Source organism: Phytophthora cinnamomi (assembly GCF_018691715.1).
Source record: "Phytophthora cinnamomi strain GKB4 chromosome Unknown Contig68, whole genome shotgun sequence".
Taxonomy (NCBI): Eukaryota; Oomycota; class Peronosporomycetes; order Peronosporales; family Peronosporaceae; genus Phytophthora; species Phytophthora cinnamomi.
In genome coordinates, this window is record NW_027151001.1 from 323,979 (window position 1) to 348,381 (window position 24,403).

At 54.6% G+C, this 24,403-nt stretch overlaps 6 protein-coding genes across 6 annotated transcripts; 3 read left to right on the forward strand and 3 right to left on the reverse strand.

Annotated features, from left to right (window-relative positions):
• Positions 1-67: 67 nt before the first annotated feature.
• Positions 68-3,727, forward strand: IUM83_07678 (Oxidation resistance protein 1; the record flags this gene model as incomplete). The annotated part of the gene is made up of 7 exons (XM_067931995.1): positions 68-160; positions 243-426; positions 502-659; positions 735-806; positions 867-2,590; positions 2,661-3,492; positions 3,566-3,727. 7 exons carry the CDS (start codon positions 68-70, stop codon positions 3,725-3,727), a joined length of 3,225 nt encoding a protein of 1,074 aa, XP_067786486.1.
• Positions 3,728-3,982: 255 nt separating this feature from the next.
• IUM83_07679 (uncharacterized protein) lies at positions 3,983-4,753 on the reverse strand (the record flags this gene model as incomplete). The annotated part of the gene is made up of 4 exons (XM_067931996.1): positions 3,983-4,075; positions 4,179-4,385; positions 4,455-4,525; positions 4,588-4,753. The coding sequence occupies 4 exons, from the start codon at positions 4,751-4,753 to the stop codon at positions 3,983-3,985; spliced, it is 537 nt and encodes a 178-aa protein (XP_067786487.1).
• Positions 4,754-4,902: 149 nt separating this feature from the next.
• On the forward strand, positions 4,903-5,272 carry IUM83_07680 (uncharacterized protein; the record flags this gene model as incomplete). Its single annotated transcript, XM_067931997.1, has 2 exons — positions 4,903-5,115; positions 5,195-5,272. The coding sequence occupies 2 exons, from the start codon at positions 4,903-4,905 to the stop codon at positions 5,270-5,272; spliced, it is 291 nt and encodes a 96-aa protein (XP_067786411.1).
• A 260-nt stretch (positions 5,273-5,532) lies between these two features.
• On the reverse strand, positions 5,533-8,128 carry IUM83_07681 (putative histone-lysine N-methyltransferase; the record flags this gene model as incomplete). The annotated part of the gene is made up of 5 exons (XM_067931998.1): positions 5,533-5,973; positions 6,046-6,153; positions 6,637-7,009; positions 7,082-7,197; positions 7,268-8,128. 5 exons carry the CDS (start codon positions 8,126-8,128, stop codon positions 5,533-5,535), a joined length of 1,899 nt encoding a protein of 632 aa, XP_067786410.1.
• A 325-nt stretch (positions 8,129-8,453) lies between these two features.
• IUM83_07682 (Tetratricopeptide repeat protein) lies at positions 8,454-11,546 on the reverse strand (the record flags this gene model as incomplete). The annotated part of the gene is made up of 1 exon (XM_067931999.1): positions 8,454-11,546. The coding sequence occupies one exon, from the start codon at positions 11,544-11,546 to the stop codon at positions 8,454-8,456; it is 3,093 nt and encodes a 1,030-aa protein (XP_067786274.1).
• A 6,474-nt stretch (positions 11,547-18,020) lies between these two features.
• Positions 18,021-19,000, forward strand: IUM83_07683 (uncharacterized protein; the record flags this gene model as incomplete). The annotated part of the gene is made up of 2 exons (XM_067932000.1): positions 18,021-18,886; positions 18,967-19,000. 2 exons carry the CDS (start codon positions 18,021-18,023, stop codon positions 18,998-19,000), a joined length of 900 nt encoding a protein of 299 aa, XP_067786255.1.
• Between the last annotated feature and the right edge of the window lie 5,403 nt (positions 19,001-24,403).

Here is a 24,403-nt window from a genome sequence, read left to right on the forward strand (position 1 = left end):
TAGGCCCAAAAACTGAGGCAGGGCTAAGAGCTCCTTGCACTTCGGTAGTGTACGTGTAGCTGATCAGATGCTGGGCAAGATCTCGCACTGGCTGGCCACGCGGCACGAGGACAAAGGCGGCGCCGGCGACGCCTTCGTGCAGCAGCGCTACGACGCGCTCGTACGTGCAGAGGCCGCGAGGTTTCCTTTGTGTGTCTGTGAGAGAGAAACCTGAGAATATTTTCCTGCTTTGTGGCCTTTAGACGCGGCTCAAGAACGCCACGCTGGCCGTGCTGCGCAAGGAAAATGCCGCTGAATTGAGCGATGCGGGCGGTCAGCAGGCGGTTTCCAGTCAGCAGCCAGGGGCGGAGGGCTTGGCGGCGGTGACGCTGCCCAGAGAGCAGCGCCAGCAGCTGACCGAGCGCGATCCTTGTGTCGGCGAGCTCTGTGCGTGGTTGCTGCAGCTAAAAGGCGTGGTTAAAGACGAGTACTGATGTGTTGGTGGTGTTGGTGTGACTGCAGGCGTGGCGCTGGAAGCGTGTTTGGTGCTGGGACTCAAGCCGCGCAGCACCGAGGAGCAGCCGTCCTGGTGGCACGTGCTGTACGCTAGCACGCTCATTGTGGACGAGCCGACGTTGGTGCAGAGTGTGCTGTCTGCCGCTTTCCTCTCAGAGGTGAGTGTACGGCTTGAATGGGATCGTGGAGTCGTGGTGGTCGGAGTGTATTGATTGAGTTTGTTGGTGTCGATCTTTTAGACTGATGCAGGGAAGGCGCGCTGCTGGTTGAAGATTGCGCTGAACAACCACACCATTGAATCGAGTATAATGGTAAGCCCTGATGGCTTGTGCTACGAACGACTTGCAAGTTGTTGACGGTTTGTATGATAGATGATCTTCTCCATGGCGTGTGAGCACTTGATTCGCAACAATTACGAGGAGTGGTCACTAGTTCGTTGCTCGGAAGGATTGGGTTTGTTTCTTGAACTGGTAATTGCTCTTCGAGATGTGCACTTCGCTATTGAAGTTAGTGGCGACCCATTTCATTTGCCGGAGCCAGCGGAGGCGGTGGAAGTGGAGCCCGTTGCTGCAGAGAGCAGTAGTGGAGAGATGGTTGCCACAATTACGGATGCTGATATCGCTGCGGCAGTGGGTGTGTCGCCTTCCAGAGCTGGTTCATTTTTACCGCCTCCAGATACCGAACCAGTACTAGTCGAGATTGAAGATGCAGTCGAAGTAAAGGAACCAGAGATTCAAGGAGCAGTCACTACAATTGAGGAGGATGAGGAAGAGGTTATCCAGTTGCCATCAGCCCTTTTTCCACATCGTCTCCGGGGAATCAAACCGTGGCAGTACGTTTTCGGCGTCAGCCTGGCTTCGCTGTCGAAGAATCCGTACCATAGCCGCTATGCCTTGATTGACCCATTGCTTGCCCTCCCCAATATCGTGAACGATTGTGTTGCGATACTGAGAGAAAACCCGGATACTCCCCGGCTATTTCGTACGACGGTACTGAGTATTCGTCTTAACCAGCTTCGAGAAATTGTGGAAACTGAGGGATCGGTACCAAAAGATCTGGATCCACAATGCGCAGGAGCACTGCTCTTAGACTTCCTGAAAAATCTGCCAGACTCTCTGCTGACGGATGATAAATATGATGCTTTCGTAGCAGCCGGACAGCTACGAGATGAAGAAGCTAGCATTCGCAACATCACATGCCTAGTGAACGACTTACCTGTGCATTGCCAAATTGTGCTGAAGAGATCGATCAACCTCATGCACTTCTTGCAGCAGCCAGAGCATTCTGAGCTGAATGGAGTGGACATTTTTACAGCCTCCAGCGTTCTAGCTCCTGTAATTGCATTCAAGAAAGACTCTGGAAGTGGTTTGCTGTCCGAACGTCAGCGCGGTAGAACCCACTCCCAGTACCAAGATGTTCGATATGCAGCAGTGGGTGCCCAAGTCGTGGAGCGGATGATCCAACACTATGCGACCATTTTCCACACTGTCCGGGTCCAGGTTGTCGACGCACTTGAACGCTTGGAAGCAAAAAAGGAAGTGCTGCGGATGGTTTCTCATCAATTGAAGCTCCTACCACAGATGAATTTCATGTCTGATAGACAACAAGTGAATGAGATTACTCGGTTGTTTCGCGATAATTTGGAGGAAGGCGAGAGTTCCGCTCAAAATTTGCCGAATAACTCTGCGGCTGGTCAAGCTATAGAGTGCTCGAAACCAGATATTGCAGCGGTAGTGGAGAATGAATTACAGTCAAATGTTATCAATTTGGAGCTAGATCTGCGGGGGTCGACAGCTGCAACTCCACCCACCAGTGCAACTAGCAGCGGGGCATCTTCTCCGACAACGAGCGAAACGACAGAGCTAGAACCAGTGAGCATCTGGGAACAATTTGGGTTCAATCGACCGACCATTCTGGGAAATTTTGAAAAGGGTGGCGTGCTCATGCTGCGAGCTATTTTATACTGGCTGAAAAATGACCCGAACACGCTAGCGCTGCTAAAGATGCGAGCTCTACCATCTGAACTGCCGTCTTACGACGCGGGGCTGGTGGCTTCATCAATCTGTGAAGCATTGGTGAAGCTCCTGAAGCTATTGTACGTGATTTTTATGTGTGGCTGAGTGATGTATTTGCCAAAGCTGATTTCTTTTTATGTATTCCTTTAGCTTGACACCAAAGCATCCAGAAATCGATATTGTTGCGCTGTCCTTGGAGCCGTTCTGGGAGCTGTTTGACGAAGACATGTACTTCAACAAGTTGTTCATGTTCATGTTCCAGGTGTTTGACCAACTCTGGAGCGAGCTTGACCCAAAGGCAGCGTCATTTACCCGCGTGATAACGGAGACCGAAGGGATCATGAACGAGTTGCTGAAGAAGGCTCCTGTCACCGTTAACGACCTGCGAGCAGAATGGGCAGAAATAAGAGCACGTCGCCTGGAGGAGGCTGAAGATGAGGACGAACAAGAGCAAGAAGAACTGGTAGAAGATGAGGCGCTCCAGGCTGCAGCACTTTCAGACCCATCGTTACTCACTCCTCCTTTGAGATACTCAAAGAAGAAACCTTCGTTCGACGTGAAGCCAGACGACTACAAGTCAAAGTTGATGGATACGTCAAGCATTTTGACTCTGGAACATGTTGCCTATATTGACCACGCGTTACCAATTACCAGTCAATTATGCCGATGGTTTCGAATCTACAGTATCGAAGCAAATGGATCGTCGTTGGAGACGCTGTTGATTCTTGCACAGAGGCAGAGCCCGACGTTGTTGGTGGTGAAGGATGCGGAGGGAAATGTGTTTGGCGGATTCGCTTCCGACGAATGGCATCGCGCGTTTCACTACTATGGCACCGGAGAATCGTTCCTGTTTTCCTTCTCGAATGCCAGCACTGCGGGTGGGTTTATGAAATATCAATGGAGTCGCAAGAACAGCTACTTCATGCTCTGCTCGGACGAGTCCCTGATCATGGGAGGCGGAGGCAACTTCGGCTTGTTCCTGGTAAGTGTTTGTTTGAGTTCGATATACGGGAATCGATCGCTGTTACTAACTTTTCTGCATTCTGGCACATCAGGATAGCGATCTGTCAAGGGGGACGAGTGGTGCATGCGAAACGTACAATTCACCTCCATTGACGACTTCGCAAGAGTTTACGTGCGTCCACGTCGAGTTGTGGGGCTTCACAACGGGAGACAAGCCCGACATCGAACGACACAGGAAAAGTGTATTGGACTAGCAGCTAGGAACAACGATGCGGGGCGCCTCGCTCAAAGCACGACAACGACATATCTTATTTACTCTAATCGGGAAGCTTGATAGCAGCGATGCCATCACGTACAAGTAGTGAAAGCGACGGCAATACCGAGTCGTCAGCAGTTTGTCCCTGCAGCCACTGAGGATCACGGCTCTCTGCTGTGCCACGGATTGGTTGCATACTGTATTCTGGTGGAAAAAGGTAGTAGTGGAAACGCTCAGAGCCATCTTCTCCAGCTCATTGCAAGCCGACGTCGCCATTGGTTTGCGGCAGCAATTGATTATTCAACTCCTCCTCGAATCTCCGGAACGGGGCTTCCACAGCTTCACGCTGCAAATAACACGTCGCGACATGACAAGTTGTCGGAATTGTCAGAACCTTTGGGACGTTGCACCACCGAAAGTTTTGGAAGCCACAAAAACAAATGACGAACCTCTTCGGCAGTGGGTGTGGCGCTCGCTTGTAACTGAGGCTGCAATTCCTCCAGCTCGGTCTCAAACACCTCAGCGAACCGCTGCAGAATTCTCTGCAGGAAAACCTTGAGAGCAGCGCACGCCGCGTCGGAAGTCCGATCATGGAACAAAACTGCCTGGATGGTCTCATTCTGGAGCGAAATCATCACAAGGCCACCTGCAGAGGACTGCACGAGAAGATAGTGATTAATGATCTTCAGTAGTAAGGTGCTAAGTAAAGACAATGGGTTAGTTACCGGCATTGGATTGCTGCCTGATCGGTCCTTCTTGTCTGTTCTGCTCGGGTCGAAGTGTACTTGCACCACCTCTATTAAACATACAGTTAGAGAGCACATACAACGCTCTATATTAAACTCGCCCCTGCCGCACCTCCACCGTCGATCTCGCGCGCGAACTGCGTAAAGGACATGACGAGCGCGTCCACGCCCTCTGCGTGGGCCTGCGGGTTCCACTTCCACTGATGTGTGAACAGACATACGCCGGACTGCTGGTGCAGCACCTTGACCATGCGCAGCTCCCCGAGCAGCGCGTTCATCGTAGAAAGTCAAATCAATTATGGGTATAGCCCCAAACACAGCCAAAACTCTAGCTTGGAACCTAGAAACGAAATAGTGGCAGACCTCTCCCCAACTGTATCACTTGAATTTTGTATGCTCTGGGCACTCGATTCTAGGCAAACCAAACATGAGTGGCATGAAGGCGACGTACCGGTTCCACGGCGAGGTGGTGCACTCGTTCGAGAGCTTCCCGAGCGCCGCCGAGGCCTCCAGCGAGTACGCGCCGCCGCCGGGAGAAGAGCAGCTCAACCACTCGTACTCGGGCAAGATGGACGGCGGCAAGCCCATGCCTGAGCTCAAGTCCAGCGGCCCCTACGCCGCTCTGGTCACGTCCATCAAGGTGCCTGCGCTACTATAGCAATACGTAAATTCAACGTGGTTAAAAGATGTGGCTAACGGAAATTAATGTGTCTCTGTAGCGTGCCAAGGAGGACAGTGAGGGGTTCCTGAAGGACCGCGTGGAAGGACCTGTGCCGGCGAAAATCTACAACCAATAAAGAGAGATACGTCGTATTCAGCAGACAACAAACATGCTTTCCTTTTTCCTGTTCAACAGACAAGTGTATTATTTTTCATCAGTTTCTAAGTGAAGGTCTCGACGAGAAGACAAGACCACGGGACAAAGCTACAGTGTCGACAGTCGCGTGCAGGATATCAACAGCTCATGGGGAAATGTGGCGCGACCACCCGAATGGACAAATGGGTGCGCTTGGCTTTGAGTGAGAGCATTGCCGGTGTCTCAGCTGATGCAGTTGTGTTACTGCTCGGCTCCGCTCTCGTCGCTCTCGTTCCACACAGGGAGCGGCATGTGCTCCAGCTCGCGGTAGGAACGGTCCGTGGCTTTATGTCGCTTCTTGTAGCGGCGCTTGGCATGAGGCACTGAGGAGTGGAAGATCTTCTTGAGGCTTGGGATCTGCGGAGCCCCGTGGGTGCGCAGGTGGCGGCTCGCGTAGTCGGTGTGCTTGGCGCGATTGCTGCTTCTTGTACCGTTAGCAGCAATGAGGCCTGCGTCGGACGTCTCCGAAGCCTTCTGAAGGTGCCTTGGGTTTGTGCACTCCGAGCAGAACCATGGAATGCCATCAGGGGGCACCATGGCGAGGTTGGTGCAGTTGAGATGGAAGGCAGCAGGGCACCCATCGCAGCAAATGAGCTCACCCGCTAGGCCGCAGCGGAAGCAAGCATCTTCGTTCAGGTCATTCTGTAATAGGAAGGCATGGTACGAGTCAGTGAAATTTACTTCGATGTCACAGAAATTCAGCAAACGACGCACCTGGTCAGATTTGATATAGATCTGTTTGCCCTTCACGCGATCGATAAGGCGATGAATTCGGTCCGGGTTGATAGAGCTGGACGACGGAATGCGCTTGTTCCACTTCGACTTGCCATTTGCAAACGCCGCAAGCTCAGATATGCCTCTTGCCCGCGCTTGGGAGAGACCCAGCCTTGAATGGATAAGCTTGGCCCCAGTAGAAATACGCTTAGACTGAACGAACGCAGGCCCCACCTTTTTCGGACGACCGCGTTTCTTTGGTGGACGGCCTGGCCCCCTCTTTTTAATCGGCGACGGAGAATTCACCTCCACTTCTGCCGCAGTTAGATCGACCTTGAGATCTTCTGACCAGTCTGACTTGCCTCCGCAGATGTAGCTGTGTAGTGCTCTCATCTCAGCCAAGTGTTCCCCTGCTATGACCTTTTCGTACCAATCGCTTCTTTGTGGTCGCTTTTCGACAAGGTTACTCGTAACAGCTTGTGGCGGTGTCAGTGATACATCCTCCTCAGTCGTTGTGGAGCACTCGGAGGCTGGGCTGCTTGATGGCAGGCTAGTACGAACTTCGCCGTTGTTAACTTCATTATTGCCCACCTTTTTCTGCCGGCGTGGTCGATGACTGAGGAACAATCGGCGAGTCTTGAACCCATAATAATCCATCCAGCTTTCGTCCATCTGTGAGCTCTTGAGCAGCGCCAGAGATGTCAAGTGCACGGGGCGCTTAAGCTCGGGTGGCTTCTCATCCACGGGAACCTGCTTCTTCGCCTTCGCAGTGCCCACCACACGAGGATTGAACGAGGACAGTTTCGATCGCTTAAGACCCATTTTGCCAGTGCATGCAGTGGATCCACATTTGCAGTCGGCAGCTTCACCGAAATGGGAGAAGTTGTAGTCGATCGTGATCTCTTCATTGGGAGCAATATTACGACGCGCGAAGATTCCAATGCGCTGAATACCATCCACATTCCTGTTGCCACAATCAGAAACACATTAGAAACATCGCTGATTCAGCTGGTTGTGACCAAAGCAAACACCATACCACTTCTGCGTCACGCTGTTAGGATCGCAACAATGGTTGATGAAGCGTGAGTCATTGCTGCGGTACTTGGCGTCGATCACGATGTTTTTCTCGAGTTCCATCATGTAGAAATTCACCTAACAGCACAAATCAACCCCGTGTCAGCATCGGTTCACAACACCCACTCTACGATTCGCAAACACCCACCTCGCCATTGTCCCTGTACTGGATCAGCCTGCGTTCGCACTCGCTGTCGTCAATCACTTCGCCGACGTATTCAATGATGAACTCTCCCGCGTTGATCTTCTCGTTGGCGATGAGTCCGAACCCGGGGCCGGGGATGTACTCGACCCTCACCGACTTGAGCTCCCTCCTCTTAATAGCTCGGTTGCTGCACATGCTCGGGTCGGGGGCGGAGCACGTTTCGTCCGAGCAACTGATGAACAGCATGCGGTTGTAGCAGCCCTCGCCGCAGTACACCACGTCCTCTGCCTCGCTCTCTTTGTCCACGCCGGCGTGGGCCCCGTTGGTCTCGAGCTCCTTTTGGGCCTTGGCGCTCGCCATCATGGTCGTGCGCTTGGTCATGGACTTGTGCGTCTCCTCGCAGCACGTGCACTTGTGCACGGGGAAGTCGGCGATGGGCATCGTCGTGGACACGTAGACACAGCGGCTGATCCTGCCGAAGGGTGGCGGGCGGCGCACCCATTGGCGCTCCTCGAGGCTCTTGATCTCCGCCTCCTTGAAGGGCAGCTGGAACTCCACCACTCGCTTCTCGGGCGGGGACTTGGCTGATCCGCGGCGCTTGGGGAGCGGCGGGGGCGGGGGCGGCAGGCGCCGCGTGTCGTCCTCCAGGAGCTGCAGGAAGATCGTGGTCTCCGGGTCCACGGCGGGCTGCGGCTCGCCCACGGGCTCCGGGGCGGGCTCGGCAGCCACCAGCACGGGCTTCTTCTTGGGTGGTCGCCCGGGCCCGCGCTTGGCCACCTTGGGCTCGTCGCCGGCGGCCTCCAGCTTGCGCTTCTTGGCTGCGGCGGGGCGGCCGCGCGGACGCCCAACCTGCTTCGGAGGCATCGTCCTATGCCCAACGCACGCTTTGTATCAGCTGAGACCGAGGCGGTTGATTGGCGACTGAATCGCACGGCGCCAAAATCGCCCGCGCAACGCGTGACTTGAAGTTTGTATGGCGCGCATCCTCTTCGGAGTGCGAGAGCCAATTTTGCGTTTTGATTTCAAATCCATACGACGCACATGACTGGTGGAAAATGGGATGAGAGAAGACGTGTCATTGGACAAAAACGAGCTAGGCGTATCTGCTAGGGCTACAGATGGCTACATTGGTGGGTCATGTGCAGGATGTCTCCCCATTGAGGACGTCTATCTCTACGTACGTATCTGTCTACAGCTGCGCCTCCCTGGCGTTGACCTCGTCCAGCGCGGCGGCGAGCGCCTGCACCGCCTCCAGCTCGGGGAAGTCCACCTGCGCCTTCTTGAGCACGCCGCGGATGTACAGCCGGCACGAGTACAGCGCCTTCTTGGTGCCCTCCTCCAGGTAGTCCTGCGCCAGGCGAGAGGCTGCCGAGCACAGGTCCTTCACCTTCTGCTCCTCTCGCTCCCAGCCGGCGACTTGCAGAGCGCGGCACTGCTTCAGGCGGCAGTCACGCGCCTTGTCGGCGCGGCCCTCGAGGCCGTCGTTGAAGTGCGCGTACACCTGCCACACCTTGGCGTCGTTGGTCACGATGGACGTCACGCGGCCGAACAGCATAGCCAGCTGCTTCTTGTAGTGCGTGTCGGACCGCGGTGGCGTCGCGTCAGTGGCGGCTGCGGTCTCGTCCAGCTCTGCCAGGTCTTCATCGTCGTCATCGTCGAGCTGGTCAACCTCGTCCTCGTCTTCGTCCTTTTCAATTGCACCGACCTCGGCAGCAGCCTCCTGCTCCATCTTCTTCAGCGATTCGGGATACACAATGGCCTCGACGAGCCACGCCAGCATTTCACTGTCGACCGGGCGCTTGTGCTTGGCGCGCATGTCAAGCAGTTGGTGCATCGCGTACATTGCCTCACCGTAGCGTTTGGTCTCCATGGCACACAACGCGTAGTTTTCCCACATCTGCCACATGTGACGCTTCTGCTTGAGAGCCTCCTCCAGCACCGCGAAGGCCTCCGCAAAGCGCTGGTTGTGTAAATGGATAGAGCCTAGGTTGCCCCATGCCTCACCATTGTCCGGCTCGAGCTGCACCACGCGCGTGAACGCACGCATGGAGAGTGCCCACCGGTGCACACGCATCGCCATCGCTCCAAGAGTGAACCAAGCACCAGTGTGCATGGGACCAACACGCACGGCATCCTCGTAGTGGGGGATAGCCGCATCGGGGTCGCCCTTGTCGAAGTAGTAGCGTCCGAGTGAACGCTTGGCCCGAGCAAATCTCTGTTTCGATAGTGCCCAGGCTGTCTCGTAGTGCGAAGGCTCCTGAGTGAGATCTCCCAACGTAACCCACATAAATGGCGTGGGGGCGATCTCCAGACGCTCCCGCACAAGCCTTTCAGCACGCATCGGTTTGTCCAAAAGCTGGTAGCACTTGACGACATCATCCCACATCTCCAGCTCCTCGCAAATTTCAACAGCACTGCCTAGAACACCAAGCTTGAAGTAGCGCTCAGCCAGGTCACGCTTGAGGGCATACCGCGGAGGGAACGCCAGCGAATACACAAACTGCATGCGTTCACGTGCTGGTGCAGAATCCGCAATGGACTGCAGGGTGTTTTGCGTGATCGTGAGTCGCGTTGTGTGCTGATCCACCAAGGCCTGCATCTGCAAAACAGCGCGTTCACGGCGCTTCGAGCTCTCGCATTCAAGCCATGCGCGTTCCAGCAGCGCCGTAGAGTACACCATCCAGTTGTTGGGGTTTTCCAGCACACGCGTCACGTAGGGCATCATCTCCTCGCGTGTGAGACCATCGTTGGCGTTACTGTTCTTCACATCCAGACAAAGTCCCAATAGCACGATCTGGTCGACGGTCTGCAGGTTGCCCTGCTCCGTGAGCTTACGGTCTTCAAATGCAATGCTCTCTAGGAGATAGTTGTCTTGGTCCACCTGGTCCAATTTGACGTCGCGATAAGAAGCCTCGCCTTCTTGAACTAGCCTTTGAATGTGCTCCTCCTCCGTCGTAAGGCCATCGGCAGGTGGGGCAGCAGAAGACTCAGCGCCATTTTCACCTTCGTCTTCCGCCACCACTTGCTTACCGCCAAAGTCCACGTGAGTCGATTCAGCCACGGCAGTGGCGTAGATAGACTCTTTGTCCTCACTCTCAGGCTCTTTCTTGGATGCCGCAAGAAGCACCATCTGAGCCAAGCTCTTGCGTTGGAACTTGGTACGCTTACCCAGGGATCCGCTGAGCTGCACGCTCACACCAGATATCTCCTTGGCACGCGCGAACGTAGACTTTCCACGCTTGTTCTTGTCGAAGTGGTGCTGCGCAAGGCCCCACTCCACGTACGCGCGAGCCAGCAGGTATTGTGAATCCTTCTCAAAGGCAAAAAGCTTGGTCGTTTTCAGTGTTTGAATGTAGCCACGACGAGCTTCAAACCACAGCGTGTTCGATGGCTGCTTCGCAAGCAGCAGTCGTTCGTGTGCCACAGCAGCACGCGCATTCCACCACGCAGCCGACTGGATCTGCTCCAACATCTCGCTAAGTGCGCGGATAGCGGCCCCACCAGTAATCTGGCGCTTAGCAGGTCCTTCCACAGCCTCATCCGGGACTTCGTTATCGTTCTCGCCGCGCACCACCTCGGTAGCAGCCACCGACCAGTCGTTGTACGCGTGGTTGCCCACGAAGCCCAGCAAGCAGCGACCAATGAGCAAAAACTGCGGGTACTCACAGATGGAGAACGGACTTTCGCCATCGACCTGCAGCGCCACCAGCGCGTCGCTATGAGTCTTCTTGTCGTTGCTTTCGGTAGAGCAGGTCACGAAGTGCGTGGACAGATCCAGTAGGTCACGCAGCGTCTCCTTCTCGAATGCCGGTCCCGTGTAGTTGGCCTGCACGTACATGTCGAAGAAGGCGACGCCAATGAACAGGATCTCGTACGCGGCCACGAGGCGGCTCTCGGCGCTGTCGCATTGGTCCAGCAGGTAGCTCTGCAGCGCCGACGCGATGCTACCGCAGATGTGCGCGTCGTCGTCCTCTTCGTCCTGCTCCTCGCTGCGCAGTTGAGCGACCGCCTGGAAAAGCTTCTGCGACTGCTGCAGGCGGATGACGTCCGCGTATTCGCCTTCGCAGATGAGCTTTGCCATTGTCAGCACTGGAGCCACGTCGTCGCCGTCCTGGAGCGCGTCCTGCGCCTTGACAACGCTCTTGGTGTCGCTCTCCAGCACCGCGCGCTCCAGCGCGAGCAGGCGCTGCTCCAGCAGGTCCTGCGCAGCATCTTGCGAGCTGTCGATGGCCGAGAGGCTCACGCCGCACAGCTCCTGCATCAAGTCGTCCGCGTCCGACATCTCTTCCGTTGAAAAGTGACCTGCGTTGAATGGCTCAGAAAGTGGTGTCGATTACGAATCATGTGATCCTATGTTTAAGCACGCGTTGAAATTGTATCGACGCTTTTTTAAAAGGTTAAAACATATTAAAAAGAGACAAATTTAATTGAGGTAACATCTACAATAATTGTTTACATCATTCCAAAAACAATTATTGGTTCGCTCTCGCCCATACAAACAGCAAGTGTGTGCTCTCGCCTAGACACAGGTTGAGCCCGATAAGGCGTTTTTAACGTTTTTTTCTCATTTTTATAGGGGAAATTCCAAATTACATCCGTAATTGTGAACTAATTCCAAAAGACATCCGTAGAGAACCGTAATCACCATAATAGAAGGCTGCGTGCACCAAACATACCTTGTGATAAATCTCGCATAACAAACAATGCACACCACCTTATTACTTCTACAATCCCTTTGGTGAGATGGCTCGCAGCCTTCGTGAGATCAAGTACCGTTCTAAGAACTACACAACAGGAAGCTAACAAAGCGCTTGCCAACGGTTCGTCGACGATTTTGACAACGACAACGGTGAAGACGCGTCCACGGCAGGAGGGGGAAGTCCGCGGTTGCAGGGTGCTCGCTCAGCACCATACCACTTCATCTCACAGAGGTTCTCTCTCCTTTAGTGTACACCTTTTGTAGTATGGCTGCGAAATGTACATTGTATACAGTACCACACAATGGTATCGCTGCTATCTGTACTCGTAGAAATGGGACGGACCAACACGTCAATACAAATGCAGTGGTATATAATCGAATGTACTCTCAGCCGCGTCCACCTGCGCCAAAATTCTCTAAAGCGAAGGGTTGTGAAAGGTAGCTGTGAAGAAACGCGCTGTTAAGAAACTGAAAATACTTACTATTAAGACTACTTGCAACGTAGGCGCATTACAGATTCAGCAGGATGTGGTACAAGTGTGGCGATGCGGACTCCAAAATCAGGGAATAGCCTCGCGGCTAGACCTCGAGCTCAGACCACTCAACTCAGAATCTGAGATTAAATCTCAGATCCCAAGCTGGGTGGGACGTGTGTTCCTCACTCTTGCAATCCCTTGACTTGGTTCTTTCTAAGGCTACGCTGTGGGCCCAGACTTGCGTCGGCCATACCAGCTGCCTCCGAACTCGACAGTTCCCAGATGCCCCCAGACGAAACCTGCTCCTTGCTTGGAAGGTGTAGTGGGTCTAACTTGACTCACTACTTTAGCTTACACGTTGCGCAACGTGTATGAGGAAGCGTAAGTACTTAGTAATTACTTAGGTTAATTATATTTGAATACACAAATATAAGTTAAATAAGAAGGGACTCCAAATGACTTAGATTAGGTAAAATGAGAACTGTATTGCTTGTAAATTGATCTTCCTCTAAAATCTGCTAAAAACTGTTTATCATCTATGAAAGGGTTGACAGCGGCTGGCTGTCAGAGCCCCGCTAATATGCATGAGTCTGATTGGTAGAAAGATGCTGCTTTCTACCAATAGGATCTTTGGGTATGTGTGGACCACTCATTGTGGTGGTCCACTTCAATGTATCCATTGGTGTGTCTTACACCAAGGTGAGGAAGTATTCAAAACTTTTAACAGATAACCTATCTGTTAAATTCACAAGTGGCTTGCAGCCACTTGTGCGTGTAACCCCGTTACACCATCCCCCCTTAAGGTTAGACGCGCGGGGTCTCCGCACGTCAATCTTCGGAATTGACCATTCGTCAATTCTCCGCGTTTGGAGAAGAAATCCGCGCTCATTCAACGATGAGCGCGCCACAGAAGAAGACCTCGAAGTCGGTGGGGAGTCATCTCTCCATCGACGACTACTTCGAGCGTCAGAAGGCGAAGTACGGCGACGTCGTCGACTTCGACGACGACGATGAAGATATGGAGGGCGAGGAGGACTCGCCCTCTAAGCGTAAAGAATCAGTGTCGAGCGAATCGCTCGACCCTTATGCCAAGAACATTCGCCCGCGTGAAGGGGACGAATCGGACGCTTCGAGTTCGAAGCGTTCGCGTACTGAGAGCGATACCCCACTCGCTTCTGCTGGGGCTCTCAGTACTCCGCGCGCTGCTGCTGCAGCGCGTGATGTCAAAGCTCAAGGTTCTCCGCGCGCTGCAGGCGCAGCGCGCGATCCATGGATGCCGTCCGCGTCCGAGATCGCGGACCGGTATGGGAACTCGGTACCTCCGAATGAGGTGCCGCTGTACGTATGCAGCGCCATCAAAGATGACGCTGTGGCTGCCGAGCTGCACTTTGATGCGGAAACGCATCAAAGGCGCGATTACTACATCGGACTCTTTCATGAGCTCCGATGATTTCAAAGCAAGAAGACATCTTCTCGCAGCAAAGTGCCCGAATGGCAGGCACTTTGTCAAAGTTGGAACGCCTTTGTTGAAAACTTCAACAAGAGGCCGAGTGCTTACCGTGATCGGATTAAGCAAGCGCGTGATCGCTTCGAGACGTACTCGAAGCGTGGAAAGCTGGAGCAACTTCATGTTGCTGCTGAGGAGGCAAATGTGCCGTGCGCTGTGCCCGAGGGCTTTCAGTGCGCGAAGTGCTTTCCAGGCGCGGTCCGCTTGAGGGACCGCGACCTGAACGGGTACACGTCGTTCCGTGTGCCCGAGAGTCTCAAAGAGCTCCGTGCTAAGTTCTTAGCACGTGAGGGTTCGGGCGCTGGCGATGATCGCAGCGCTCGTGTTACTTCCGCTGTGCCAGCGCGTACTGCCCCTCGTACGCCCTCACCATTTCCGGAACGTCCTCCAGTAAGACGTTCCGCGGCTCCCATGTATCTCGATGGAGAGGAAATCCTCTCCAACGAATACGAAAACGAGCCCCTTGAGGGTTCGTTTTCGGGATACTATGGTCAACAATCCGCTCAACAATCCAGCGGGTTGAGCCGCGGGCGTCACGGATCGACGGTGGCGGGGGTGGGAACACGCCCGGGTATGATCAGCCCCGGACTGATCAGGTGTGCGCCTCTCCACGACCGGGTGACCGCCGTGGAGCGTCTGTAGGGCGCTGAGTTCGCCGCCCTGAAACAGGAGCTGGCGAACCAGAATGCCCAAGTCGCGGCGGTCTCGCAGACCGCCTCGAATATCCAGGTCGAGTTGGGAACCCAGATGAAGGAGTTGCTCCAGCGCGTCCGCGCGCTGGAGGAGAGGCAGCTCGTCGCCGAGGCCAAGTCCTCCGCTTCTGCCTCGGCTGCTGCTGAGGCTTCGGGTCAGCCGAGCTAGATGGCTCGTGCTGCAGGTATGGCTTCAGCCGTCCGACGTAAAAGGTCGGATGGAGGCGCATGCTAGACGGAATGTCTAGCGTGTATGCGTTGCCGCGCCGTGCCAACACAGTGAACGGCCCGATGAAGCGCGGAGCAAGCTTGCTTGCTCCGAAATCCGAAACTGCATGTCTAGGCAGGTTTTGTGTAGCTAACAAAACTAATGAACCAACTTTAAATTCATTTGTTTTGCCTCTGCCCGCATCGTCTGCGTTCAGCTTCTGTTGATCAACAGAAGCTGCTATTGTGTCTTGGACAAACCGAATTACGGCTTGTCGTTTGGTGATGAAACTGATTGCATCCGGGCTGAAGTCATTCAGCTCGCTCTCCGCTAGAGGCCCGGCCTCTGTGTGGTTCTTTGCGGTGGCTGCGCCCTGCGCAGACCCGTGGTCCTTGCCCTTGTTGTTGGAGGTGTCTGCGCCCTGCGCAGACTCATGTGGTTTGTCCATTGTTGCAGCTGACACTGTGCAAGTGTCAGCGGTTTTCTGCGGCTGCTGTATTGCAGTCGTAGATCCTCCCCCACTTAAAGTGGGAGCCATCACTCCGAGTAAACTCGGTAGACGTGGATGCCGCATGGCATTCACGTAGAACGGTGTACGCCCGGTCGAGGCATGCACTGAGTTGTTGATGGCAAACTCTGCCATCGATAAGCACTCGCTCCAGTATTGGAACGAGTGAGCGTAGCTCTTCAACATATCGACGAGTACGCGATTCACGCGCTCGGTTTGACCGTCCGTCTGCGGATGATCCGCAATCGACATTGAAAGCTGGCTCCCAAGAAGTGTAAACACGTCTTGCCACAGGTGCACTGTGAAGCGCGGGTCTCTGTCCGACACGATGTCTGTCGGCATACCATGGTATTTGAACACCAAGTCGACGAACAGACGGGCCGTCTGCTTCGCGGTCACCTCTGCCGGCACCGCAGCAAGATGTACCATCTTGCTGAAGCGGTCGACGAAGACCACCACACCGGTATTCCCTCCGCTGTCCGGGGAAGACCAAAGATGAAGTCCAAAGACATGGACTCCCAGCACTCCGACGGCGTCGGTAGTGATCGCAGTGGAGCCTGCGCGAATGGCGCAGGCTTTACGCGTTGGCATACCTCGCAAGCACGGATGTACTTGCGCACCCACTTATACTGGTGGTGCCAGTAGAAGTCGCGCGTGAGAAGGACGTAAGTCTTCTCACGTCCGAGATGTCCCGCAGTCGGGGCATCATGATACTCGTACATGATCCTGAGTCGCAGGTCATGATCATTTGGCACGACAACGCGATCCGCGTTGTCGTCGACTGCATTATAAAGAAGCAGTCCGTCGTGCACCCGATATCGGTGTGCACGCGCACGAAGGTGCTTGGGCAGCTTCTGACGGGACTTGTCAGAAGGCTCTGTGCCATAGGCCAGCAAGAGCCTCGCGTCCGCGTCGTGCGCGTACGCGGCCTTCACATCATCCAACAGAGATGATGTGGGTTTGCTCGATCGCATGGCGTCAATGACATTGACGTCAACAGCTTCTGCATAGTCCGGCCGACGTGATAACGCGTCGGCCACTGCATTCAATCTTCCGGGTTTGTATTCGACCCGGAAGTTATACTCCGCAAAGAATGAGAGCCATCTCGCCATTCTTTGTGATATGTGCGGTGACTTCACTGCGGTACGCAGTGAAGCGTGGTCGGTGTAGACCACAAATGGTCTACTTCCAAGCAAATACACTCGGAACTTTGCGAGTGCATACTTCATGGCAAGGAGTTCCTTGTCATGCACCGGATAGTTGCGCTCAGCTGGCTTCAGCTGACGCGATTGGTAGTAGACGACACGATCACGGCCCTCGTGATCGTGCTGCATCAACGCACATCCGATCGCGAAATCGGATGCGTCACATACGACGTGAAATGGACGATCTTGGTCAGCCACTGCCAAGATCGGTGCCTCAGTCAAGCCCCGCTTGACTGCATCGAATGCCTTTGGCAATCGGTTGTCCACTTCCACACAGCTTCCTTCTTGAGAAGCTGTGACAGCGGGCGAATCTTGCCCGCGTATCCTCCACGTACTTGTGCAAGTACGTGGATAAGCCGCTGAACTGCCCCAGTTCCTTGACACTTGAAGGCGTTGGCCATTCATTGATCACTCTGACCTTTTCCGGGTCAGGGCGAACACCATTCTTCCCTACGAGACACCCGAGGACGGGTATCTCGCTCGCCCCGAAGATGCACTTCTTCAGGTTCGCGTAGAGCTTATGCTTTCGCATAAGTTCAAGTAGCTTCCGGAGATGCACCCTGTGCATCTCTGCGTCGGTCTTCTCGTCCACAGCCCGACCGTGGATGAATACATCATCGAAGTAGCTCGGTGCGAAGTCGCGCACCGAGCGCAACAAGTGCGTCACGCACCTGTTGAAGGTCGCAGGGGCGTTCTTAAGCCCCTGCGGCATTACCAGCCATTGCCAGAGCATGCCGCTTGGCGTGCTCACTGCCGTGAGAGGGATATCGCTCTCACGCATTAGGATTTGATAAAATCCGTCTCGCAAGTCGAGAGCACTGTAAACGGTGCTCCCGGCCATCGAATCGATGATAACATCTTTTCGCGGTATCGGCGTCTGCGCCGGTACCGTCGCATCGTTCAGCTTGTTGTAGGCATGAACGATGCGCCATCCGCCCTGTGGCTTTTTGACACAGAACGTCGGAGCACTGTGCGGGGACTTTGATTCCCGCACTTGTCCTGCTTTGCGACGACTTTCAAAGAAGTCGTCGATCGCTTTTACTTGTTCTCGCGGCAGTGGCAAGTGTCTAGCTCGAGGTTTTGTATAGCACTCCTCTGACTTCCTTGATGGCCGAGGCGTTCCCTATCTAACCGCATAAATTCCGTAAGAGACTAATGGGTTGATAATGACTGGCGTCCGGGAAAGGTCGGCCGACCCAGGAAAGGTTGACCGACCCTAAACTACATTTCGAAATCCACATTCCAAGAAACACACCAACCATGTCCCCTCGACCAACACTCCCGACCCCTCCGCGCTCTTCGTCCACGGTGAACATATCATTTATCTGCCGTGCCTATGTGGATGTGGTGGAAAACGTATCCAAGCGGACATCGGTCGCTACGCTACGGAAGCCAATATGCAAGCTGCTCCAGGAAGCATTCCAGATCGAAATAGCGCCAGCTCAACTCACTCTCAAGACAATGCTCAAGGTCGACGGTCAGTGGCCTACTGAGAAGTCGGTTCTCTACGCAGCAACACGCCCCACGGTCGTGACGAACTCAGTAGACACCGAGTTCGAGGACGCTGGCAACGAGGGGCATGTCCACCTGTTGGTGGAACTAACACCAGGCACCCACAACGTCACCGTCAACGCAGACGATCAAGACCAAGGTGGTGCCGCGGATGAAGAGGCGAGGACCGTCGACGAACCCGCGGAGTCCACGAACAAGCCCGAAGATCCAGCTACCGAAATCAAGACCGATACGCTTCGTTTCAACAACGCATGCGGACTGTTCGTGACTGGAAAGCAACGCAAACACATTACAGACGACTCCTCGGACGGCTTCAAGCACCAGCACATGGCTTTTTCAGACTTCACGAACCACCAAACCAAGCGCATGTTTCTCGGTGTGGACCAGGTGAACATCCAGGTCGAAGAAGAAGACCTTCCAGATGAGCTGGTGGCGGCAATCAAGGCTCGATATGACGAGCTGATCAAGACAAGCAAAGCTCCCTGGGACCAGCCGGAGGCCCAGCGTCGACGTTATATCGACGCTCTCATCACACCCGTCATTGCGGCTGTTAACGCGATACGCGAACCGTCCAAGGGCAACATCGAGATGCTTCCTGAATACGCCATACAGGATGCGTCACTCATGGCATCTGGGATCGCCGACTGGGTCATCATCCGAGGTGACCGCATGCTTGTGAGCATCGAGGCCAAGCAGTGCGACATATTCCGAGGCCAGCACCAGCTGCTGGCAATGTTGGAGGCTGCCAGGATCATCAACGGGGGGAAGCCGCTCCAGAAGACGTATGCCCTGATTACGGATTTCCAGAACTGGATGTTTGTGGAGAGAGACGGCAACACTCTCGGACGGAATACTTGCGGCACTGGCTTACCTGACGACTGGATGCAGTTTCCAGACGCCCTGCTTTCCATTTGCGGACGCTTGTGTGACGAGGTCCGAGCCAATTCTAGGCCAGGACCCATCAGTCAGAAGCCCAAACCCTATCACGTACCGGCCACATGTCACTTGAAACGTGGATATTTCTTGACCCAAGTCTGGTTTTTGTACATCCTTCAAGTTGTGCTGGCTACATCTGGAAACTGAGCTCTGTGAACGTCGAGTTGCAGCGACCCCAGATCCCCAGGTCTGAGATTTGAATTCGGTCTGAGGTCTGAGAATCGCTCTAGAGGCTACAGATTTGCGGTTCCAGGCCTTGAATCGGACTATGGGCGGAGAGCTGAGCCCTGGCCTTCTGGGGCTGTGATTTGAAGCCCCATGGTTGCTTAAGTCTCAGACCCCAGGTCTCAGATTGGTGACCTCACAGTTTGGAATGCCCGGAGTTCTGAGACCTGAGAGTGATGGCAAAAGTCTGAGACTTTGTGATTTGGAGTTCGTTCTGAGGTTTGCCTGTGGACCAGACCCTGAGATGTGCAGTCTGGGGTCTGGGAAGAGGGCGTGGTGTGCGGCGTCTGATTTCATCTCGGCTCTGGGGTGCCACAACTGAGATATGGAGTCAACATCGTAATTTTGCCCCCAGCTCAGATTCCCAGACTCAGAGTCCCAGAAGTTGAACCAAAACTGAGACTCGTCAAATTGGCTGGACAGCCAGATATGGAATCAACATCGTATTTTTGCTCCCAGCTCAGGTTTTCAGCCCGGCAGTCCCTCAACTTGTGCCAAAACTGAGACACGGTGATTGTGGGTGCAAGTTAGTGTCTGGATGCATGATGTTCGTGAGGATAAGTGGCAACTGGTGAAAGACAGCTGACGCTCCGAGCCTAGGACGTGACTAAAATCCTACGGCGTGCCTGCAGAGCCTCAAGTGCGACGTCGTGGACTCGCATATGAAGTGGGTACACAAGCGATGGCTACATTGCCGGTCTGGGAGCTGCGGTAGTTGCTCTTTGAAGTTGGCGGTTGCCGCTTGGAGGGTCGCCGCCCCGTTGTGGCTTTTCGGCCCCTGGTGTCGGGCACACAAGATTCGGCCTGACCAGTCGCCTATGGATCTGTGCCAACGGGAGCCACAGGATCTTGGCGTCGTCCGGATTACACCTGATTTGTACCCAGAGTAATCAGTGTAATCAGGTGATGACAGACCACGTCCGCCCAATCCCGGCCACAAGATCCTGGCGTAATCAGGATATCACTGATTTGCACCCAGGTGTAATCAGTGTAACCAAGTGATGACTGGCCCAGACAGGTCAATGGAAGGGCGCCAAGGCAGCGACGCGCATTCACGGGGGCCGCCAAGCCAGTAGCTTAGTGGGTGTCTCACCCTTGTTCAAGGTCTACCCAGGAGATGATTGCACCCTTACTTGATAGGCCCTTTGTATGTGCATGTGCATGATAACAATCAGAGTTTGTTTTGCCCCGAAGACCGCAAGCTGCGGAGTTCGTCTTGCGCCGACGGGCGTGTTGCTTCACAGGGACCAAGTCCCTGCCCCCGGCGGCGCGCGCAAGGTCAAGTGGAGTCGCTACGAGTGTTCTACGGTCAAGCTCAGCTAACTCCAAATAAATTCAAGTTCAACAACCAAGCCTTTTCGTGTTTCGGCCCGGTTTGCCTTCGTCGTTGTATTTCCACACGCGGGACATTGGTTTTGCTGGTTTTTCGTGCTGGTTGGCTGGTTTCCTGGCGGTGCTTCATATTTTCGGGCGGAAGGTGCTCCGCTCTGAGGTTTCGGCAGAGCAACACCTGGGATAGTGGTTTCTGGGGTTGCTACTGGTATCCGTGTGGCGCGAATAGTCTGGGATAGTGGTTCCTAGCTTCGCTGTATCGCCTACATCAAGGCGTGGTGCGCGGAAGTCCCAGGGTGCAGAGCGAGAACCCTGGATCAAGGCAGGCTCAGACCGAGCCAATTCACGGGGCCACTCTGGTCTGAGGGGCGAGTGAAGACCGTTGTGCGGCTCTCAGTCTGAGCCGCCGGAGGAAGTGTCGTGACTGGAAGCGACTCGAAGCCGGAGTCGCTGAGCAAGGAGGAGGCTGTTAAGGCCCAGAGTCCAAGGGCCTGAGAAGAGAAGTGGACTAAGTGTGTGTGGAGTGAACGTATTATATTCAAGAAAACGGGACACGACGGACTCAGCACGTGCGTACAAGGTCCTTCTGTAACGGGGTTACACGCACAAGTGGCTGCAAGCCACTTGTGAATTTAACAGATAGGTTATCTGTTAAAAGTTTTGAGTACTTCCTCACCTTGGTGTAAGACACACCAATGGATACATTGAAGTGGACCACCACAATGAGTGGTCCACACCTACCCAAAGATCCTATTGGTAGAAAGCAGCATCTTTCTACCAATCAGAGTCATGCATATTAGCGGGGCTCTGACAGCCAGCCGCTGCCAACCCTTTCATAGATGATAAACAGTTTTTAGCAGATTTTAGAGGAAGATCAATTTATAAGCAATACAGTTCTCATTTTACCTAATCTAAGTCACTTGGAGTCCCTTCTTATTTAACTTATATTTGTGTATTCAAATATAATTATCTCAAGTAATTACTAAGTACTTACGCTTCCTCATACACGTTGCGCAACGTGTAAGCTAAAGTAGTGAGTCAAGTTAGACCCACTACACCTGGTAGCACTTTGTAGTCCGTCCAACGACCGACTGCTTGACGTTCGTACGCGGTGTACGAACGCGGAGCCGAGAACCACATGAGCACGGAGGTGCCCATGGAGAGCTCCAACATGCCTGCAACGCATGTTGCACGCGCTGACTGCCCCCACCTGTCTGACCCAGAGTGGGAGGCCCTCCAACGACTGTCAACAGTCATTGGAGAAGCGGCGATAGCCACGATGCTGCGTACGCTATCGCCGACGGAGCAACATGGTGTTGCTCTGGGCTTCATCATGAAGGAGCAGCGTGATGCTGCTTCCTCAGTGACGGCGTCGTCAGGGACGACACCGCGTGCTCAACCATTAAAGTTGAGCGTAAGCAATTACGTGGGAAGAGAAGGCGAGCCTCTCCTCCGATGGCTTGTCGAGCTCGACACAGCCATAGCGGCTCGACGCATCGTCGACCCGCTGTCGAAGGTCGCGTTCGCCATGTCCTGCCTTGGCGGACGCGCAAGGAGTTGGGCGTATGTACGCCGACTCTCCGATCCTACGTGCTTCAGCACGTACGAGGTGTTCAAAGAGGAGCTCAAACAAGCGTTTGAGCCCCCGCAAAACGAGATCCGGTCGAGGACGGAGTTCCTCGACCTTCAGCAAGGTAAGCATGACGTCCATGCTTACGCGCAGCGCGCACGATATTTGGTATCAAATATCGTGACTAACCCGATAGACGAGGCGACTAAAGTCGTCACGTTCATGAAGGGACTGAGAGATGGGCCTGTGAAGACCTATCTCTTCCGAGAGTACCCGAGTACTCTCGAAGCTGCGATTACTCTCGCAATGCAAGAAGAGTTTAGCCTGCGGCAGGCTAAACTGCATGCGAGCGTGCCGAGGTCGCAACCGCGCCCGGTTGTGAGCACGGGAGGTCCGGAACCAATGGACCTCTCGAATGCAACGGCTGCTGGTCACCAGCAGCACGGAAATAATGTGCGATGCTTCCGTTGCGGAAGGATCAGTCACTTTGCACGGGAGTGCACAGCTCCCATGCCCCCTGGAGGTGGCGGTCGTGGCGATGCTAGGCATCGCCGCGGACCAACAAAAAACGCGAACATCCAGTAGGCGCGGGGCGCCCTACTGGTAATGCAGTCGCGCGTGCCGACATCGGGCACGCGACACTGAGGACTGCAGCCACCAGTGAGACCAGCTCTCACTGTAAGAAACAAGATGACAGGCCAAACCTAGTCATCTTGAAGGTTTACTCGAAGAGAGCGAGTGACTCTCTTCGAGCTTTGGTAGATTCAGGCGCGTCGAACAACTTTGTTCGACTACGAAGCCTGTCGAGACTTGACTTCGAGGAGGTAAATGTACCTCGAAGTCTTCTGGAGGTACGACTGGCAACAGGTGCCATTAAAGACCGAGAAGCGCGTCGTGAACGTGCGCTTCTCGTACAAACAATAAGTGTTTGTCGAACACTTTATCGTCCTGGACCTGGACGATAAGTTCGACGTAGTAATGGGCATGCCGTGGCTTGCACGGCATGATCCGGTGCTAGACTGGAAGAAGCGCACGCTCGTGCGCTTCGGACGCGACAGCGGAACAGAGAGTGATGGCCCTGTTACCGCAGCGCACGCACCAGCAGGTGCGCGAGGGCGCGCATTAATTGAGAACCCACGTCGGCAATGCTGCCGACGTCGGAAGACAAAAGATGTGTTGGTTCCGGGAACCAACACCCACATTCAAGCGTGTAAGGGACAGTCCCTGACCCGAAGAGGTCAGGTCGACAACGGCGCGTCGGCTCCAGGAGCCGACGCACCCTCGGTCATGAGGGGCTCCGCCAATGAATGGCGTCGAGGTGACGAAGGCGTGTCAACTCCGGGAGTTGACGCTGCAAACAGTGCGGACGGTTGCAAACGTACCGCACTGACGCAATTTGCATGCTGTCGTGCAGCCGGGCTGCACGACGAAGCGCCATGCGATCAAGCCGTGCTTGATATCGCGCGCCCGCAGACAGGGTCTGCCGGCGAAGGGACACATTACCGTGCAGCCGGGCTGCATGAAGGAAGATGCGGTCAAGCCGGGCTTGATACCGCGCGCCCGCGGACAGGGTCCGCCGGTGAACAACTGTCCACGGCCGGGCCTGGACCAGAAGAACAACTGTGCGGAGCCCGGCTCCGCACAACAAGAAGACGGCGCAAGCGGAAAACGCTGCGCAAGTCTCGGTCCGGGACCGAGACGCAACAAGAGCAGTCTGCTGGGCAGACTGCGGCGGTGACGCCGAATGTCAAGACGCTAAGCGTCTTGACGCGCACCGATACTGGACTCCAGTGTCGTGACATGGAACTTGCTAATCCTCCGACGACGGCGTCGGAGTTAACTTCGCTTCCAGCCATGAGCTGGAAGCGCTTCACGCGCGACTTGCACGATGGACGCATCGAGCAAGTCTGCGTTCTTTCGGACAGCGAAAGAACGGAGAGCGAGAACGAAGAGCTGAGGCAGCTCTTCATGGGAAGTACCACTGAGAGTGAAGACACTTTCAGTGCGAAGACGAAGCGAGAGCGCTTCGAGGAACAAGGTTGGGACTCGCTGAAGTCGAGTCCCTATTACGAACTGTTGAGGGAGTACAAAGACGTACTCCCGGAAGAGATTCCTGCGGAGCTTCCGCAGGATAAGGGCATTCAGCACGAGATTGATCTCGTGCCGGGCACGAAGTACTGTGTCACGCGGCAGTGGCCACTGCCGCGAGAACAAGTAAAAGCAATCGACGACTTCTTTGAAAGTCGTCGCAAAGCAGGACAAGTGCGGG